Raw genomic sequence first — 21,856 nt, 5'->3', positions numbered from 1 at the left:
ACCTGTTTTGTTTGTCCACAAACTAAAGCTGACTCCGCTTTTGCTGTCAAATCAGCCCAGGTCTAGTTGTCTGAAGGAAGGTCTGGTTTTCTGGTTCACTGGCTACAAAGGTGAGGAAGAGTCATAACATCATCATCTTAAATGTTGGACCTGCTTTGTTGATGGCTGCCTTGTTTAACTGTTTCAGGATAGCTTTAAATCCAATTCTGAAGAAGGGAATGTTTCCTGTAAAATACCTCAGTTAACCTGAAAAACAGTTCTGCTGGAGCCAGACAAATTAAGAACCTATTTCCTCAACCACACTAACTGCAGAGCCATTAAGATTGAGGATATTTCCTGAAACTTATGATATTTAGCATACGGCTTCCCAGTAGACTGCAGGCAGTCATTCTGCCCCCTGTAATTGCATTACTGCCAGGCTAAACCATAGTTAATAAACCTTACTTGTAGGTTGTAAGTGGCTTGCAGCAGGGCAGCTTGCACTGGTTAGAGCTCCCATCTACTGCAGTCAAGGATGGAGGCCCTGCCTTAGAAAATTACTTGGTTTTGCTGCATTCATTCATACCTTTCCCTCAGAGCGCTCCTGATGATTTTGATGATATTGTTCCTAGTCTGGGTGATGGAAGTGGTTTTTGGGGAAGGGAAAGGTAAGAAAGTGAAATCTTAGTACTCGGTTACTAGTAACTCAAATATCCACAGATGGTTTTATTTTTACCTCCCTTTTATCTTATTTTTATATTCCTGAGGACAATGGTTTTAAATTCAGATCAGAAAATTTTAAATTTCCTGTCAGAAAGAACGGTGTTTAAAAAAATCTGTTCTGAAGATCCTGAATTGGGCTGCTACATACTTCTAGAGGTCGAATTGTTTTTGTATAGCATGTGGAAAAGATTTCAGTCCAGCCTCTACGAAGGCCCCTGAAGCATACCTGATAATCTTTTAAGAGATCTTAGACCTCAGGCAGAGATTGAGGACATGATGTCCACAACTGGTCATGAACTCAGCACGAGTAAAGGAAGAGCCACTCTTTGCAGGATTACTTACTATGAGATGCGTCTTTAGTTAATTTACATTTTGCTCACCCAAAGCCTAGTGAACTTATTTAAAATCTTTCCATGGTTTTTGACTGACTTTAATCAGGTAAACAAAGAGCACCGACATAGTGAAAGTGTTTCAGTTTTGAAAAGCCCACAGTAATGTGAGTTTCAAGGTAGAAAAGTTTGAATCTTCTTTGCTGAGATACAAAAGAGAAGAAGTTCCTCTGCCTCCTGATTCTGGGCAGAGGCCCAGCACAAGTGAAATCTGCCACTGACCTAAAGGAGAAATGGGCACAGTATGAACCTTCTACTTACTGTTGTTACATGATCATCTGCATTTCTCTCCCTTGGATTTAATTTAATATCTTTCATGGACTGTAGCTCAGCTCTGTAGAACTAACATGCTCGGTGGGATAAATAGTGAAATGATCTTGTGTGAAGTGGACTTTTAAGCATCAAGACAAATGGGTAGCAAATTATGGTATCCAAGACCTGGCATTTTAGTGTTTAGTTTCAAATATCAGTATGTTAGTGTTAGGGTACTTTTTCTTCATACATATGATGGATTAAAAATATTTCTCTCTTTTTGTCCCAACTCCAATGCAAGTGATGTTTCCCCCCTCATTTTTGGCAATTAAGATCACATTTTAAAAACTGAATAGGGCAGTAAAGAACACATGCAAGATTCTCAATCAAATAACTTTTTGGCACCTTCATAGATGTGCCTGTACATCATTGTGGCCAAGGAGGCAAGTACAAATCATGCAATTAGCTTTTTTTTTTTTTTTTAAATAACTTCTTGTATTTCATTAGCAATTTATGATTTTGATACTGTTTCCTATATTCTCTTCAAAGCATGATATCTTTGCTTGTAACGCTGACATTGCAAACAGCTATTGTTATAATACTAGTAGTGAAGGGTACAGATAAAAGTTCCTGTGTTTTCTGTTGAGGATAGAAAGGAGGTGAATTAAGGTCATACAAGCAACTTTAATTGTGTATTCTTTTTCCCCTGGTTTCCAAGTGTGTTGTGGATGGTGGTTGTTGTTTTGTTTTTTTTTTTTTCCGTCCTCCTTTTAATAGCCTCAGTAATTTGGTTGTGCTTTCAGTACTGTTATAGAGGTACTCCTGTAATATAACTAATGAATTATCAACACTACAAGCATGAATTTTGTTTTGCAGTCTCTCCTTCAAAGAGACCATAATACGTAAACTTATTCAGCTTTACCAGATCTTTTTGTATTAGAGGATTCTAAGCAAGTATAATAAGTAATACATAATTTGATAAGCACCCACTGTCCATGTATGTTGGCAGTTGGAAAATCATTCCTCAAAAGATTTAAAGGATTACTTATAAAAAATTGTAACAGAAATAATTTCTTGCAGCTGATCGCAGTGGGTGATACTGGACTAAACCTTTACTGTTGTCTTAAAGTAAAGCTTCATGTTTAAGGAGGAGAGGTGAATGGACTCTCGCATTTTACTGCAGTGAGGCGTGTATCATGAACGAAGTGGTATGGCTAAGTTGTCCTGCAGCATGAGGTCTGCACCTTTGACAGAGCTTTTAGGTCTCTTTATTCACAAACTAGAACAGCATGAAGCAGCTGCTTTCTTGTCAGCTACTATGGAAACCTTGATACCACAGGGGCCAAGAGGTACTATGTAATGATGGCTACCACTAAAAAGAACCAGTGCATCCATAACAATCAGTAATGATGATTCCTAATATTAAAATTATACTGTTACATGCCAGTAACTTAAGTATGGCAACTTTCATCTGAGAAGGTGGCAGCTGTAAAGCTTAGATGTGTAAAGCTGTGGTTTCAGTATGAGCCCATGTCCATTTAATTGAAAGGAAGTGTCTGTCCCCTGTCCTGTTGCATACTCCCACTGTGTTCCTTGCACTACTTCCTCCAAACCGTGATACCCACTCTGGAGCTAAATAGGCATAAATGTTGTGTGTGGGTGGGGTTTGGTGGTTTTTGGTTTTGTGTGTGTGTGTTTTCTGGGCTGAATTTCTACTGAATTAGGTACCAAAGTTAGAGGCTCACAGTGTAGTCAGAAGGGTGTCAGTGCAACACAAGGGAAGTAGAAGAGATGGAGGAAGTCGGGTAGGTCTTAGACCACAGCTCACAGGCAGAACTTCTCAGCCATATTATGAAAGTGCAGCCTCAGTAACTGCTAAGGGAATGACACCTATGTATATATGTGAGTTTATATATTTGCTTTGCAACCGAAAATGCAAGAGCATAGAGCTTGCATGACTGAAGTGGAAAACCAAAAATACTTGCTAGTACAGGCAGTTATGAAATGTGCTGTTGTCTACAGTTTTGGTTGGTGGGGGTTTTTTTGGGCCTTGTTTCTTGTCAGAATAAGTTCATTGTCATTGTAGACTATGCTGCTGAGTTTTTAAGGGATAATTATACTCTGAAAGACAGGGAAGGCTGATGGCTGTTAACATCTTACCACATGTAAATGTGATATGCAAAGAGAAGAATGTTGCTTAACAAATACAGCAACTTTTCAATCTGACCTTGTTGACTTGGAATGTTGGGGGGGGGAGTAACTTCACGAATTTGTCAGGTCTCATTGCAGTAAGTATTAGGATAGGTTTGTTGCTAAGGAAACCCAAAAGAGCTTATTTAACTAGCTGTCGTTCATAAATTATGACCTACTCTCCGGGGAAAGAAGGTTCTACTTACAAAATTTTTTAAGATGTGAACAGTAACTAGTGAAAAAAAGGCAAATCTGGGGAATGAAGGGTTCTTCTTTGTTAAATAGATGTCTTTTTGTTTCCTTTTGTTTGCTTTGTTCATTTGTTATATGTTACGACTCCACTAAAATTGGTCCTGTTGCACCGTTTCCGTTTTACTGGTGACCCACTGTCTTCTTTTAATAATGCTAAACAGAATCACTAAATCTAGAAAATACATGTGCTGACAGGTTTGTTATGATGAAAACAATACAAAGGATGTTTATATGATGTTACCTGATAAAGAAAACCTGAAATTAGAACAAATATACTGTAAATCTTTAAAAAGAAGATCAAAGGAAAAAATAATGTGTTTGATGACCATGTAAGTAGTTCAGCTGATGATGCTATCTCTGAGCCCGTAATCTACTAACAGCAGGGTTTGTAGGACAGCAGCTTGGAAATCTGTCAGTGTTTCCTTTGAGGTGTTTTTTCTTAGAATACATATATTCTTTGGTGATGTATAACTATCATGAAGAAATGCATCATTCTTGGCAGAACTGCTCTTATAGTGACATATGTCATGAGACAGGATATGTTTTCGGTTTATTTTTGATACTGACAGTTTCCATTTGAGGCACTAGGTACATTTACTAACTATATTTTGGCTTTTTGCATGCTTTCAGTGATTTATTAAGCAGGGCTATAATATTTTCATATAATAGCAATCCATATCACTGATTGTCTCAGTCATTCACTTAGTTTAATTCTTGCACAGTGACTTAGAATGAAGACCCAAAATTTGTTTATTAAAAAAAGAAACACCCTGAACTGTTGGGGCCTAGTAATTAGGAGAGTGACAGTGCAAGAGTAAGCAAATGTGGTTAAGTGGCACCTCCTCCTATGCAGTCCTACTTATTGTGTTAGTATGAAATCAATATCCATCTGTGTCTGAGCCTGGATAGTATTACGTCAGAATTTTTGACTCTGACTGATCCCAAGTTACAGTGGGCGAGGGGGTAAATAACAAACATTTAACACCTAGAGATAAAAGCCCACAGTGTCAGCCAAGACAGGGCCCTGAAGGAATGATCTGATGCTCCATAAAATCCCTGGAGTATTTTCTGGAAATGTTTTGTCACCTGTGTTTGAAATGTGGCTATTTAAACAAGGGGGAGACTCCTCTTAAGGTACTCTGGAGGAACCTCTCCCTTTTTATTCGTTGTAGAGTGGTGCTGATCTCTTAGCTTAATTGACTTTTAAGCTCCCAGAGGTGCCGTAAATGCACCTCTAAGGTGCCTGCCTGATCTTGGAGTAGGTAACCGTGGACAAATAACACTGTTATTTTCTATTTTAATGTTTTTAAATAGTAAAACATGTAACCCAAGGTATTGTTCAAGGCAACGTCTAAGGCTTAAGTAACTTAAACCTTGAAGAGACAGGAAACCTGGACTTAATTTTTTTTCTGGCTTATTATTTCTCTTCTTACTTATTTCTGGAATTTTTGATTCCCAGCAACTACAGTAGGACTATTTGTGTTAATAAGCACTAAAAGCATGGATCTTTCTTCAGTACAATGTGTCAAATAATCTTGAGGAATTTGTGAGTCTTTGATGAATATTCCAGATGGAAAATGAAATTAAATGTAAACAGTGTTTTCATGAGAACATATACCAGATAGCATTTAAAACTGGCATAATACAATTTCAACAAAATTGTTCAGCTTTAAATAATTAAAATAAATGTTTTAAATAAAACCAGTCATTCTGTGATGAAGATTTTACATGACACACTTAATCCTAGCATTAAGTTTATATATAATAAGAACCACTTGATCACAGTGTTTAGTCTCTGGATTTCTGTAAACATTATACTGTAAAAGACAGTGAAGCAATGGGTAGTGGTTGAGTTATAATAATAATTTAAGACAAATTTATTTCAGATTAATCTCTTGTAGCCTCCCAAGTCATGGAGTTAATCTACAACAGTGTTCTAAACAACAATACCAAGTTTTGCCTGTTGGCAGGAAGGCTTAGGACCTATTAATATTTGAGGAAGTTTGCCATGTGATATGTTTTAGGATCATATTCCTAGACAGGTATTTGCTGTATTATTCTAGGAATGAATTCTGAGCAGGTGAAGGAAATAATATCTGCAGTATGCAACAGAAAGTTTAACTACTAGGAATTTACAGAAAAATATCCTTCTTTCAGTACTGTTATCAATGACTTAACAGATTTAAGTTGTGAGTGTTCTGCATGGCACAAATTTTTGGTTAGAAATACTCGCTGCCTCTCTTTCATCAGGTTTTTCTGCTTTCACTGCTGCAGGGTTGTTTGGGTGGGGTTTTTTTTATATGCAGTAATAGTTTGCACTTCTTGAGTGAAACTGGGACAGGTGTAGAGAAAGGCTGCATTCCCAACAGATGTTTTTGATGACAGAAAGCAAAGAGAACTTTGTGTCTTAGCCTGATAACATACAGGCTGGATGTGAGATTTTTGACTACAAATACAAGAAGTAAGTAAAGACAAAAGGTATGGGTATTTGAGAGGAATGGAAATGACCAAAAAAAAAATAATCATAAAATGGCTGTAAACAAATTTAAGCTGAAAATAAGAAGGTTGCCATAATAATTAGGAATTGCATCTGTCCTTAGATATTCTGGAGTGAGTATAATGGGTACACAAGATCCTTGCAAACTCTGTTATGGAATAAGTAAACTTCTATTAAAAATGATGACTTGCAGCAGCAGGGGTGGGACTGGGTGACTGCAGAAGGTCCTTTCACGCCTGTGTTCCTCTGACTGAAATGGCTTCCTGAAGGATGGTCTGTTAGTAAAAAATATCAAGATGAAGGAAGCCTGAGGGAAGACCTGTCCATACAACAGATAGAACTTGATGGTACTGCCACTGGTGTAGTGGCATTCACATCAGCTAAGAACCTCACTGGGACTGGACTCTGTTCAGAGATATACCAGAGATGTGAAATACTAGTCTAGATATGCTTGTTGGGATCTCAGTTGCACACTCTGACCTCTCAATGTCAGACACTAAGGCTGTTTCCCTGTTCACTAGATGGGCTGTGAAATGTGACTACCATGTAAAAATCCCTTCACATCAGAAAGCAAATAAGTAACAACAAAGCAATTAACTTGTTCCTATACTTAACAGTAATTAGGAATAGCACTAGGATGTGGAGAGGGGCTTTTGAGGGTTTAGTTGCTCAGAATTTGGACTTGAAAGAATTGAGAATTTTATCTCCTGTCATAATTTCCAATGGTTTTAAAACTGTCGTATTTCCTTTTTTTTTTTACTTTACTGACTGAAAATCTCAAGGAAGGTACTGAAATCAGATCTGAACTTAACCACAAATGTCCATCTCATGCTTTGCCAGCTGTCATTGTAACGTGTCAAAAGCTACTTACCTTGCATGCTTGCAGGAAAAGTGGCCTTGGCAAAGGAATATAGCACAACATAGCGGGTTTTTATGTTAGTTTCCTGCAAGCCTAATTCTGTCTTTCAAGAAAATTTAGGAAGCTGGTTCAAGCCTTCTTCGTCTGATACGGCTAACTTACTTCATTAGAAGCGGGGATGGAAAATAATGTCTTAGAAAAGATGATCTGTCTGTAAAACATAAGCATTTCTTTTTGCCACTTTAAAGTACTTTATAAATGGATTAGCCCATTTAAACAATGCAGACTGAACATGGGTATTAAGAGTACTGGAATTTACCAAGACTAAACGAGACAATTTTCTCTAGAATTGATCCTATATAGATTAGGCAAGATGACCAAATGGGTAAAGTAAGCAGACTTCAAACAAACAAGCAAAAAAATATCCTAATGTATTCTAATGTGATTGCTAGAGTAATGGGTGATTAACAGCTTTTTATCATAGTGTGCCCCACAGGACACAATTCAATGTGAAATAGAGGACTTTAGTGGCTTCCACTAAAACTATACCTGAAGCTAAATCCCTCCATCTCTGGAGTCATTCCTCAATGATGATCTGTTTTAGACAGTCAAGAATGACAGATCAAAAAGGTGATAATCTTGGTAGCCTAAAGGTCTGTACATACCATCAATATCCAATCACTAAGGAGTGAAAAAGCATTTAGTGGAGTGGGGTGAAATGTGTTTCCTCTGGTAAAAGGTGAAAAGTTGGTAAAATTCCTTTCATACAGGGAACCTTAAATCTCCTCGTTGTTCAGATTTTAGAGACTCTCATAAAGAAAATGCAGTTTTTAATTTACTTAGTCCTTGATTGGTACTGTACTTCAAGCCATTTAGAACATGTAAGCTCAAATATTTTTAAACAGCTTTCTTATTACATACATATGAAAAGATAATTAGGAAAGCTTACTGTAAGGGCATGTGTTACAGCAGCCTCTGAGCACAGTGATCATGAGCACGAGCTCCTGATTTCTCTCTACAGAGGTATTATCTTCACAGTGTCAACAGCATGTGTTTGGAATATATAAAATGACAACTAAAGACATCTTGATCAAACTCCAGAATACTTTTTTCATTAAAGGTTTGCTGCCTGTCATGTAATTCCAAATAATACTCTGGATTTTTTTTTTCTTTGATTCTTCTTGAAAGTTTAAAGATACTAAAAATTCAATTAGATTATTTTACGCATACAGTCACAATGAATATTGAATAAATTAGCAAATACTGGATTTACAGGCTTTCCAGGATTTCTTTCAAAGTCATATTTACTATGATGATAGCTAAGATGTTGCATGGAGATTGTTCTTCTATTTTGCCCTGGTTAAATTTGTTCAACTTTCCTATTTTAGGGGGAGAAGAATTCTGTGGTTTATAATTGTTGCTAGATCACCTGGATCATCTGTCTCGGGTGACTGAAGTTTCTTACAAACAAATACTCTGCCATCTCTGGTAACACAAACTGTGAAACGTTAACTTAACCTCCAGCACTACTACAAGTATCTGTACATGTTAGAAATAGACTCTAAAATACAAACCCCCAGTATCTTGAAACGGCTTAGTTCATACCTGCTGTATTTTGGTTTTATATTTCCCTTCTACACCCCATGTAAAATCAATCTGACAGATGTTAACACAGATCTGAGATTCATTAGAAAGTCATTAATTATCCTAATGGGATGTTTATGGATAGGAGGAACACTGTATATTTTGGGCTGTCAAGACAAATTGACCAAATAGCTTCTCTGTAACCACCCTGCAACTATGGCAGGCTAATGACAAAGCTCATACTCCTCTAAATCTAATGTAAAATCTAATGTAAGAATCAAATTGAGCCTCAAATGAAATTTGTGATTAGATATCAAAGTAATTAAATTACTAACATACCAAGGCATTTTTCATAAATTAATTTCCCAATTAAAGTTTTTATATAAATCATATTTTGTATTGGACTTTCAACTGAAGAGATGACAATGGACAGTTCTGGACAGTTATCTTTCCTTCAGCTGTAGAAGTGGGTACTCTGACTCTTTGTTTCATCAGCCTTCCCCTAAAATTCCTTTGCCACTCATTTCATGGTTTAAAGCCCACCTGTAAAATCTAATGAAAACATTCTAGACTGATTATAATCATCCTCTTGGCCAAATAGAGGTGTCATGCTTTCTACTGAAATAATTTCAGGAAGTACGGTTTTAGCAAAAATGGTATGTTCAAAAAAAATCAGCTCTGCAGCACCTAGTATGCAGTGATTAATGTTGTTGCCTCTTGCAGGCTGTTAAATGAAGCTAATGCCTTGGTGTCTGCTTGTGGCAGCAGCGCACTAGTTTTCATTCGCGGAACTTTTTTCACTTCAGAAATGCATTGAGAGTCATTTGCCAATGCAGTTGCTTTCCTTGCTGCTCTTCATTTCTGTTCTGTTTTTGCTACAGTTGCATTATTAGCTTTTGGGCATGCTAGTTTAGCTTTAAATTACGTGTTGAACTACACAAATTAGAAGGAGGAATTGCATTAATTTAGCCAGTGCTACATTTCAGTAAAACTACTCTTCAAAACATTATCATATGTACCAAGATTGATCTCAGAGAGTTAATATCTTAAATGCACAAGCATGTCTTGTTTATGCTTTAAGGCTGTGTCTGACAGTTTTCCTGCTGTTAGCACCCATCAGTCCAAATAATCCGCATGCTCTAATAATTAGAAAAAATATACTTTGGTGTTATGCCATGAAGGAGAGTGTAAAGGTAGCTATAAAGAAATGTTTCAGGCTTTTACATAAAGCAGTGTATTCATGCAATGCTTCTCAACCACTGATTTTGTGGACAAGTTACAATGGACTATATAATGTATTAATAGTAAGTTTAAATGTCTCTACGTAGCTTTGCTTTCAGCCATCTGCTAAGCTCTACTTTTCCTGAAGTTTTCTCCAAATTGTGTTGCTAAGATATAAAACTTAGTAAAATTTTGATGATTTGCCAGTGCTGTTTTTTCTAAAATATTTAACTATGGTAGCAATGAGAAAACAACAAAACCTGTAACAGTAATCTTTGCTTTTGACCTGTGATGCAGAACTGCAATTGATGGGATGATCAGTGTTTCCTTGTGTATGCAGAGCCAAATCTTGGGCCCCTGGGGGATGCAGTCCGCTCAGCCCAGAAGGGAATCTTGAGGAGGCAGTGGCTGGACGCCTTTATGTCTCTGTGATCCTACTATTGATGTCCCACAATAGTTTCTTAGAACAAGATAGGACACAAGATAACTTGTGGTAGGCTTATTACAGAAGTAGTTGGGGGATTTACAGGAAAGCATGGATCATCTAGTGCTACCCTGTATCACTTACGTATCTCCTTCCAAACAGAGAACTCCATAGAGGTGGAAAATCCATCTTTGGGCCTGTTTCAAAATGGAAATGGAAGCAACCTTTGGTATAATCTTAGGAGACCTGTCTGCTAAAGAAATATGTTCTCAGAGCTTGTTCACAGAGTCTGAGCTTGTTCTCAGAAATCTGGCCAACTGCCCACTCAAGCTGTTGCTTGGGTGTCAGCTGGCTGGCTTTTATTAGTAAAGGCTCGTGGGTGTGGGTCCAAAAACCAGTCTAAATTTTTAAGTGGTTTTATATGAAGTTCTACAGATTTGGATGCCAGGCTCAGAATATTTTTTTCACATGCGAGCTTTCTGCTAAAATATTTACACCATCTCTAAAAGCTCATTTATGATATAGTATGATTTGTAATACATCAAGGGTTTCCTGTAGAACATGCATGGAACAGAAAAAGCAAAGATCTATATACTGTATGTTCATACTACTGACTTGCTCTATATTGTGTATGTACACAAGCAGTAACAAAAGGGCTGGTCTTATATATTGGTTTAACTAAAAACAGAGTCAGCTTAAAAGGAAGAAAAGAAAAAAAAAGGAGGGTGGTGGTGGTTGTCACACCTGTTCAACCATTATTTACTGTTTGTAAGACAGAGAACTACAGAAAGCTTGAAGTGATGTTCTGTTTAAAGCGATTTCTGTTGGTTCATTGGAGGGAGTAACTGAATTCCTTCATTTATTAACCTCAGAGTGCATGAGGCACACACAGGAGATACAGATGGCCTAAAGTGCAGCTTTTGTCACTAGTGATGGCTATTCTTGTATCCTGTGAATGCAGGCACACAAATGTGGAAGGAACTGCTATACAATTTCTGGAATAACTGTCTTTGGAAAGAGCCTCTTCTAGTGATGTTGCCTCCCCAGGCAATTAGAACTGCCTGATATTTGAAGGATGCTCTTCTCCAGAGATGCCACTATGGCTCTCCAGAGCAGGTTTTGGTTAAACAGCTAAAATGGCATCATCCTTCTTTGCAGATTACTAATATAAGATCAAGATACAACTCCAAACAATTTTCATCCTATCCTAAATTAGGAAGTTAAGTATAATTAGTAGGTATGTCAGAAAGGTATATTTTCTTCAGTTCTGCTTTCTGATGGAATACTAGGGTTAAGAAAGCTGAGAAGTGAGAGTTAGTGAAAAAATACAGAAAGTTTTAAAGGTTTCTGGCACTTCTTCCTTCCTTTTTGTTTTTTCCTGTTTACTCTGACCTGAACAGTCTCAAGGTCAGTAATAAATGTAACCTGAAAGTTCTTGAAAAAAAGTATGTATTGGCGTGTATTTTTCTCTTGGAATTGAAACTTTGACTTCTAAAATAATTTATTTCAAAGAAAGGTGTTCATAAGTAGTTCTACTTGTGTGTTTCAGTAGTATGCCATAAATATGATACATTTTAAGGTATTAGAAAATGAGAATTGGCTGCATACATGCCTTTAGTTAATAAAGATATATTCTGCTATGGAAAATTCAAACTTAAACTAAATGAAGTCTGTCTGTATTTAGAGTTTGTGTGGCCTGCATTTTTATAGTGGGTATAGGTCCAGCAGTTTTACTTTCTTCTTTATCAGGCTTTGCAATTACAGGACTATAACTTAGAAAAGTGCTTACCGTGGAGGTGAATCAGGATACATGACGTTGACCTGAGAAAGTGTATCCAGATAGGAACCAAAATCAAAAGCTGGGGGAAGCTCCTCCATGCAGGTGGATCTCAGCTCTCCAAAAGAGCCACCATAAGAGAAACCATCTGGAGCTGGAAAACAAGCAATTAATACTTGCTGCTCTTTTCCTCCGTGGTGGATTCTCTGAGACAATATCATTGCTTATAACTGCCACAAATTTGAAAATAAAACCTACATCAGGCAAAGGAGTTACTGGTATTCTGGAACAATCAGGTTTTCCAGGCTACTTCTATTCCTTTAAGTGCAAGTTAGCATCATCTGTAGATGAACTTTGGTGGTTTAGGTTATTGCACAGGCACTATATAGTTAGTGCTGCCCTACAAGATGCAAGTATCTAAAGCTTTTCTTGTGCCTCAAAGGTTGAAAAGGAGTGTTGATTCTGCTGCATGCAGCTTCAAATATTAGCAGGATTGCTGAAGTTGCCAGGAGTTGCATACACTGAAATCTTGCTAATTCTGTGAAGGTTTTTAAAAAGAGGCTTAGGTGTTTGACTGTAGATATGTGTCTTGAGAAAATGCTGTTCTCAAAAACACTCCCAGAAAGGAGGAAAGCTGGAAAATAGTAGAGAAAAGATCATTCTGCTGCCTGCTCCAGAAGTTTCTTAATGCTGTCATGCAAGAGCTTCATAGCTCCACAAATACCAAGAAGTTAGTGATATTTTCTGTCTTAGAGGATAGTTAGCTAATGCTCAACATTCTGGGGTAAATTATCTTAAGAATGTCCCAAACACTGTGGAAATGCAACAAACTACTCCCATGACACCACCACCCCACCCCGCCCCCACCCATCTTCCAAATAAAGTAATCCCTCCTTTTCCCTTGATGCATTAAGTACCTGGAGAGAAGGGCCAGCTGCTAAAGTGACATCGAAGTAGTGTCTCTCAACAGAGGGTAATGGGCAGGACTCACAGAACTGCCTCTTCCTCCTTCTGGCAATTTTCACCTCTGCCAATGTATTCTCAAGGAATTTACCAGGACTAATCCTGTCTGTTGCGCACTGTGCTTTACTTTTGCTTAACAAATGAAGAAAGCCAACTTCACAGTGATTCCCGCGGCTCCCATGCTGGCCATGCTGAGATATTAGGATGGCATGTGCTAATGTAAAATTTTCACTTGGGTAGACTGGCAAAATATAGTGTAAGATTACTCTTTTGAATTTCTCTGAAAATATCACCATGCTTTTATTTCTCCATTTCTCTAGTACTGCTATTTCTGACAAGGAGGTTGAAAATTGTCCTTTATGTTTTTGCCTGGCCTCAGGGTTTTAAAAGGAGCTGAAATTAACATAGCAGTAGATTTAAATGTAGTGATTGAATCTTAATGGTCAGTGTTTTATCGTTCCAAAATATTACTGTTCATGGGTAAAACAGTAAGTCCAATTTGGGTTTAACTATTTAATCCCAAATTTAGCTGCTGAAAGGTAGGAAAAACAGATGTTACAATATTAGCAGACATTAGTTGTCTGGGTATTTTTTTTTTCTTTTTCCCCTCTGTAGGTTACCACAGGAGATTGCATTTCACTTCTTTTGGAGTCTAAAATTTATTCCCAAAACATAGATGTTATTCACTTATCTGGATAAATGTTTCTGGAAAAGCCAAAAATAATTATTCCTGGTTCCAGATGGACAAACTGATCTTAGGAACTCTTTCTTTTAGACATACAAATTTCTAGTCCAAATAATTAAATGCAGTACAGCTGACTAGTGGATACTTGATATATGTCAGCAAAATCAAGATTTGAGCCAATGTATTTTTATGTGGCTCACTATTACTATCTTTTCTATATAAAGAAAAAAACTCAACAATATGCAAAGAACTGTACTCTCATAACAAACTGCAAATGTAGGAGCCTAACTACAGATGACACAAATGTTGATACTCCACTCAATTCCTTAATCTATTTAGCATTTGAATTTTTATTAGATGAAGACTTACAAAGTAACTTTTTGTAACTATTTTTTCCTTAAATATATAAATAATCTGATTCTGTCATTTCTTTGACAATGTGGTTATTAACTTCTGGTCAGCAAACCCCAAACTGGCCAAAAATATAATTATACAATTAACTCCTCCATATTCCCAAACCCTTTTAAAGTACAGGGAGTTTTGTCAGGGAGTAGGGGAACAGGAATAGGCACTTTTTTGACAGCAAGCCAGTCTCTTTAATGATGCTGACAGTTGTAATGACTTTGATGTCATCGATGACATCATTAATGATGCTGACAGTTGTAATGATGTTTTGATGCCCTGATCTGTTTATATCCAGTTATTAACTTCTGTGATCAGAGAAGAAATAATTGCCCCTTTATTGTTGTAGGTTGGTGCACACTGCAAAAGTGAAAATATTCCTGGCTTTCCATCAAATAGAAATGATATTGTATGCTATACAAAGTCTGTAATAGGATATGAAAAACTACCAGCAGTCTAGTGATGGAGAAGAAATCTTATACCTTATCAAGGGAAAATAAGCTGTTTAAGAAATGCTGTTGGCGTTGGCCTTGTTTATTTTAACCATTAACTACAGAGTTTGTACTATGTGAATTCAAAGCTGCCTGTGACCTACTTATCCTATTTTTTAATTTATTTTTTTATCCCTTGCACAGCAGCCAGATGTTCTTTGTTGCCTTTAGCACCAGATATTAATAAATTTAAGCATTATCTTGCTATAACTGGGTATCTTACCATAAACAGCTTCTCTCCTCAGATGGGGGTGTCTTAACCGTCCGTCCTTTCGCAGACTGCCAACAATGATTGTAACACAGGACAGAAACAGCACAAGTCCAATCACTACTCCAGCCACCAGAAGGGGTGAAACAAGTAAACTGGTATCATTTCCATTTTCACCGTAGCTGGGGAATTCACTGGTTGGGCTGCTCTGGTTCAAGTGAACTTCTGCACAGCAGAGAGAGAAAGAATGTGTCAGTTGTGAAAAGAGACATTTACAAAGTATGGTTATACAGATGCCAAAACTAAGTGCTTTCAAAGTCCTAAGAGACAGCCTGAGACAGATCCATCGTAGAAATTCACTTTTATGGACAACCTATTTATTAGCCCATTTTCTGTAGCCGTTAGTAACTGACTCTGGGAAAGTCACATGGCAGTTGTTTCCCAGTTACTGAGGAATATCCTGCTAGAGTCAATATGTATGTTACATAATTTTGATTGCTCATTCCTGGAAAGATTCTTTGTATCATGAATTGACTGATGCTGAAAGAACTTAAACACACAAGGAGGAATGTGAAAACTCAACAATATGGGCTCCAAGTGGAACAGAAGAATTGCATGTTGTTAGTAGGTATGAAAAGACTCCAAGGTTTTCCAGTGGAAGTTTCAGGCAAGAGTGATATGGAGGAGCATGCTTTTGTAGCATAGGGCATGCTTTAGTTTGTGGGATGTGTCAGCATCCCAAAAAACTGATTTGGAGCGGAGAGGGGAAGAGATTAATTGAGTAGGATTTTTAGTGAGGCACTGGAATTTCATCAAAGGTGTGGCTTTTTACTAGGCAGAAGCTTGGGCAATGTGGTAGTCCTCTTGGCCTTAACATCTAATAAATTGTTGAAATAGAAAAGCATCACAATGAGCACTTGAAATTTACTCATTAAAAACCTGAAAGTAAATAAACTTAGTTTACTGTCCTTTGGGGTCCCCCGTATATTTAAACAGTAACCCAGGGATGGTGCCAAACCTGTGCTTTAGTCCAGGCTTTCCTAGTGTTCAAACTGGCTACATGCCTTGCCGAGAGGTCAGGTTTAGCGCAGTCGTTCTCATTTCATCCTCCCTAGTTTGGCCTGATACTGTGTAAGGAAGGAGCTATACAGGCAGGCAGACCTCACCTTAAAACAGTGTAGAAGTACTGTGGTGCAGTAGGTACCCTGTGCTTCAGCAGGTGACCACAGACTAAGCTGAGCTCTATCTGGCTTGTGTGCCTTTGTTCCAGGCAAACAGTTCTACACAGCAATGTTTCTACACTTACTTCCACCCCATTCTGATTTTTCAGTCAAAATGCACTCAAGTTGTATGTGGCAAAACTATAAATGCTTTCCTCCGGTAAAAAAAAATAAAATCCCTAGATGTATTATTTAAGTTAAATAATAAATCTGCTTAAGGGAGAAAAACGGAAAATGCAAAAATATCCCAAACTATGAAAAGTCAGAATAACTACAGTAATTTATTCCCAAGCCAACTATCCTTTGGAGACAACCTAAAGAGAATCAAACAGTAAGTATTCTCTAGAGAATCAGAGCGAAATATGTTTATACATGTGAATTAATTGACCATAGATGTATTTATGGGGGATTGTACTGCTAAAGGAGGGGAGGTAAATGTTTGAAATGATAGGAATAAGGTTTCAGGACTTCAGCAGCTGAAATCCCTGCTTAAGTAAAAGGCTCCATATGTTTGTTTGTGGACAAAAGTTTGGGCATGCAGTAAAGTTAACCAAATTTAGGCCTAGGTCTTGAAAAGAAGTTGCAACAACCACACATTTTCCTATTCTTAATCCACAGTTTATTACCCCACCACCCCATCCCCCCAAGCCCCAAAATTAAAAAGAAATCTCCCTTTAGCTGCTCAGGATCAGACTACGTACTGAGTAAACGAGAGTTTTATTGATGCAAGAAGTTATTGGAGATGCATATATACCAAGACTAACTTTCAAATATGGCATGGATATATTTTTATATCTGGCTATATGCCAGTTGAACAGATAAATGATTTTTTTCCTACAGAAACTAAGGCTAACAAAATTTTGCTCTTTTGAATGTTCTGTAAAGTGAATGTGTGGTTTTAGAAGTGCAAGCGCTTTTTACGTGGATAGATGTTAGCAGACAGTTTTCAGCAGTGTTTTCCCCACTCTTTTCCTTTGGGATATACCACTTCGTGTCTTGCAGTCACAATAAGCTTAAAAAGATGATGATGGCTTCAAGCCAATGTATATTATCATTGGCTAACGCCTGACATTGAGAGAACTGACTAGAAATATAAAAAACCTCGGGAATTAGCATGTAGTAGGGTTTTCGTTAATTTTTTAGAAGCACTTGACTGTTGGCTGAAAATCTTTATGAGTAATTAAGATAAACAGCCACGAAATATGCTGAGTTTTTACAAAGCATTTTATGCCAAAAGAGAAAACTGAATTTTCTGATAGTGGAACTGATTCTGTAGCATTAAATCAAAAGGGTATGAAAAGCTGTCCTACTGAATACTCTTAGTGCAAAGAGTTTTCAGGTATGGGATATGCTTGAGGGGTAGGTCCTGCTAATCTTACGGCCCTAATCATGTTTCTCATTTGTACAGTTGTTTTAAACTATCTCCGTTGGTATTGCATCCAGTTCTGGACCTGGAGTTGGTGATAAAACTGCCTGTCAGGTTCAGTGGGAAAGAAAAGAGGCTGCTGCAGTGACTGCTACTTTGAGATCTTCTGAAACTTGGAAAACTTCTAAATGATCCTCTTAACACGAAGGGACTGTCTAAAGAAGAGTAGGCCAGTGTTTTGTGGTGTGTGGTCGTCCACCCCCCTCATTTTTGTTCTTTTTTTTTCTTTTTTTTTCAGTTGTGTATGGAAACCAACTGGTATCTTAACACATTGACTGTTTTGGAGATTCCTGTGGTGCCACCCAGTGTGAACACTAATATCTGGTCCTGTTTTGCTTTATAGGAATTTAACAGGTTAGCAGTGACTTCAGATAGAAATTCCTCTATCTTACACTCTCCACCTGTACTTGAGGTGTTATTTTTTATTTCAAGACAGCCCATTTATCTAGCATGTTCTCAGGGCTTCTTTAGCTGTTCCAAATCTTGTCTATGTTATCTCCAATTTCTCACCATCATGAATCTTTCTCGTTTTTAATGCTCTTAATCTAATTGAACGCAGCCTTTGGTAAAGACAAGATATATTGAAATATTACTTTTATTAGAAGGAAAGAGTAACTCCCTTTAGCCTAGCTCCTAAAATAATATGAAGTAGATAAACTTACGGTATTATTTTAAATTACACACTGAGTCTAGTCCTCTAGACTTTACAGACTGACTGACTACTATGGGAATTACTCAGGTGACTAACAACTACAGAATGAGATGCTATGTTGGTATAAAATCTTTGGGTTTTAATTTTTTGGAGGTAAACGATGTCTACATTACTTCTGGCAAAGGAATGTCTTAAAAATTTTTCTCCTCTTGCCCAAATACATCTTCTATTGATAAACTGTACATTGCTGTATATAAAAATGCAATGTTTTTTCATTCAGAATAGAAGTATCTGGAAATGTATGTGAAGCCCATAAACACAACAGCAATACTAACCTTTTTTTTTTTTTTTTTTTTTTTGAGGTAAGCTGTATTTTTTCCATGAAACTGCAAATTGTAAACAATATATCCATAAATGTCATACATTATATGTAATCCTCTAAGTACGAGTTATATTGGATGCACAAACCATTGCTTTTATCCAGCAATAGTAGTTGTGTAACTAACCAGACACGGCACAAATGGAACATGCTGGCTGTTGCAGCCATGAATACAATGCAAGGGGCACATATGGCTGAGCGAACAATTTAGAATGAGAGTATTAGTGGAAAATTACCTACACTACCTGTTCAGTGTTAGACAATAAATTATCAATCTGCAAAATCCCTTAAATATCACATTATATTATTTTACCCAGTGCTCCTGCCTCTCAATAAACCAACTTGTAAAGTAACTCCACATAACTGAAGGAGGTGTAGCACAAACTGACTTTTTTGGTGTATGTTGTGCTTTCTCATTCTCATTAACTGTCTTTGAAGGGATATTTCTCATCCCTTTCTGACTTGGCAGTAAGTAATGTTGAAGTTTCAGTTGGGTCAGATCCTGTCAGAGTAAAATGTCTTGGGTATGCAGGTGTGTCATGGGAGCTTGGTTCAAATAAGATGTAGCCCTTTATTAGGAGTGGCTTCTCTCTTCTTCACTGTTACCTGCTTCTATCCCAGCTGAGACAGAAGGGCAACACTACATACAAATGAAATACTGGAATAGTTGTGATTGTGGTTTTGTTGGTTTGGGTTTGTTGGTGTTTTTTGGTTTTTTTTCCTCTGAAGGCGAATCAGCTCTAGTGAAGCCATGATTGTCTCTGTAATTGATACGGTTTTCTTTGTTCCCTTAAAAAAACAGAGATTATTTTAAAGCTGGATCTGCTAAGATAAGCAAGTATCTTCCCCTGGTTTAAAATCTATCATCTTAATAAAGATGATAATTCATGTTATCACTGGTGGAGAGGATGAGACATGGAGTGGTTTTGTTTCCCAGACTGAAATGTGCATGAACAGTTCATGAAGTGTTCATGTGTTGTACTGGAAGGATTCTGTGTGAGAATCATATGCCTCTACATCCCTGCCAGCCTCAGTTAAGTTGCCTGAGGACAGAATGGCCTTACTGATTACTTGCTGAACTAGAGCTGAAGCACACTGACAGCACAATGTTGTATTACATGTACGTATGCCTTAGGTTAGTACAAGTTATTTAGGGTTGATCTAGTGCCTCCTATTACCTTCAAATATGCTATATTAACAAAGTGTACAGGACTGGAAATGAGTAGGAGGAAGCTCAGTATAGGATAGTGAATAAATGGTTTGATTTTTAAATGATTACGACAAAGTGTCTCAAATACCAAAGCAATTCAAAGCATGTTTCTGGTATCTTTTTTTTTTTTTTTTTTAATCCCTGGTTGGGATAGTATGAGAATATACGCAGTCTCTTTAGCAAGGGGAGCAGATTGACAGATGGCAAGAAGGAGTTGAGAGGTCCCAGTGAGGCACACAGATAAGCTAAATTAGTGGAATTGATGAAGATTTTGTTGATTCTGCCTTTATAAATGGTTCCTGTTCAAAGGTGATTTAGTCTGGCCAAGAGTGACCAATTGGATTCTGCACTTGCTGCTGCACTGTGAAATAAGCCTCTGGCTGCAGCTGCTATCAGGCTGCTATCACACTGCTTATTTCTGTAGCTCCCAGGCAGGAGCTCACAAAATCATTAAGGTAGGTGCATTATAAAACCAAACTGAAAAAAGGTTTTGCATCACAGGCATCAGCTTTGTAGGGAGCATCACTATAGCAAGGAAGAGAGGGATATTATTCAAATCATTGAATGCAAGTTCCCATAGGAGCTAAATCTTAAAAAAAGAAGAAAAAAGTCTCTGTTGGATTCAAAGTTATTCCATCTGGATCCTGAGGAAGGCTGTAACCTCTCACTTATGCTAGATGTTATGCTAGATAAATGCCAGGATGTTACCTGCTTACAGGACTTACCTTGCTTATCCCAAGTACACATTAGGAGTGGCTTCAGATCCAAATCTGGTCTGTATTTGATTTACACTTATATTCGGTTCAACTTTCATTTTTTGTGCAAATAACCTGCCAGTTTTAAACAGAATGGCAATTTAACAAGTTTTGATTTTGTTTTGTTAACCTTTCCAATGCGTAGGTGTAGTGAAAGTATTAAGAAGATTTCAGTAATTCCATAAAAGAAAAAGATTATGAGAACAGCTCAAATCTGTCAGATGTGATATTGAAATCAGTGCATTTTCCATGGAATGCTTTGGATGGATCTATGTTTTTTGCTGACTCCCTTGTTAAGAGTCCACTTAATGATAAAATGGGAACTGAATGCTCCCCCCCCCCCCCCCCCCCCCCCCCATTATGAAAAAAGAGCAAATTACTGTGCTTTTTACTAGTTCTGACAAGTATGGATAGGGCAGAAACTAGGTTCTCCTCAAATAGCTTCTTGCAATCTACTTTTTGTCTTCTCACAAGGCTACCTTTTGCCTTTGGTGAAAGATTGATCTTGGCACACCTATTATTGAGTGCTCCATCACATAAGATCGACAGCAGCTGTGATGGCAGCTTAGTAAGGTAGGAATAACTAGGGACCCAGAAAGACTTAAAAGCTAAGTACAGGGAGTTTGTAACTATCATTAAAGTATGGAAAACAGAAAATCTGTCACTAAAGAAAGTGTTTTGTAGGTCTGGCTACTTGTGTCAGTGTAATGAATTAGGTGGCACTGTCTTTAATATTTGAATGCATTGAATGTCTGGGTTCTTGCCCTCTAAAGCAGCTGAAGTACTAGTAGTGCAGATTGTCATGCTACAATGCAAACTCAGATCTGTGTGTTTTTAAAACCAAAAGAATAAACCCACTCAGCTCACCAATTATATTCCTTTAGCTATGGGAACATTGTGCATCAGATTCTTCCCATATTCTAGAAAGATATACAAAGCAGATAAAAACTGTTTAATGTTTAAATAGTGTTTAAAAGGAACTGATGCTGCTGCTAAGAACAGGCAAGGCTATTGATCCTTCTGCATTTATCTTATTGTCTTGTAACAAAGTCAAGCAAAAGAGTGAAAGACTAGAATAATCTGGGAAATGTCCTTTCTATAAATCAGTTTTACAAGAGCCATAGAAATAGTATGGGGAAAAGAAGTTTCAGGTCAGGAGGCCCAGGAGCATATTTAATTCTCTCTCACTGCTTGCCTCTGCTACCTACAGCCTAGGGACCGGTCACATGTTGTCCTTCTGTATGCTTTTCTCATTTGCACACATAAAATTAAACTGCCTTTTAAGCTACAATTGATATTCAATAATAACTGTGTAGGG

The 21,856-nt window shown here is 37.4% G+C and overlaps 1 protein-coding gene and 1 long non-coding RNA gene across 3 annotated transcripts in view; one reads left to right on the top strand and one right to left on the bottom strand.

Moving 5' to 3' along the window:
* The window catches only part of LOC129785638 (uncharacterized), a 112,667-nt gene that overhangs the window by 8,780 nt on the left and 82,031 nt on the right, over positions 1-21,856 (top strand). The window lies entirely within an intron of this gene.
* The window catches only part of BEAN1 (brain expressed associated with NEDD4 1), a 62,736-nt gene that overhangs the window by 4,859 nt on the left and 36,021 nt on the right, over positions 1-21,856 (bottom strand). For both annotated transcript variants that reach the window (XM_055818647.1, XM_055818645.1), the window contains 2 exons: positions 14,912-15,121; positions 12,160-12,301 (listed from right to left, as the gene is read on the bottom strand). In XM_055818647.1, coding sequence (XP_055674622.1) covers positions 12,160-12,301; positions 14,912-15,121 — 352 coding nt within the window. The remainder of the gene's footprint in view (positions 1-12,159; positions 12,302-14,911; positions 15,122-21,856) is intronic.

This window comes from Falco peregrinus, chromosome 14, assembly GCF_023634155.1.
Source record: "Falco peregrinus isolate bFalPer1 chromosome 14, bFalPer1.pri, whole genome shotgun sequence".
NCBI classification, from domain to species: Eukaryota; Metazoa; Chordata; class Aves; order Falconiformes; family Falconidae; genus Falco; species Falco peregrinus.
The sequence above is the reverse complement of the archived record's forward strand: the minus strand, read 5'-3'. Positions and strand labels throughout refer to the sequence as shown.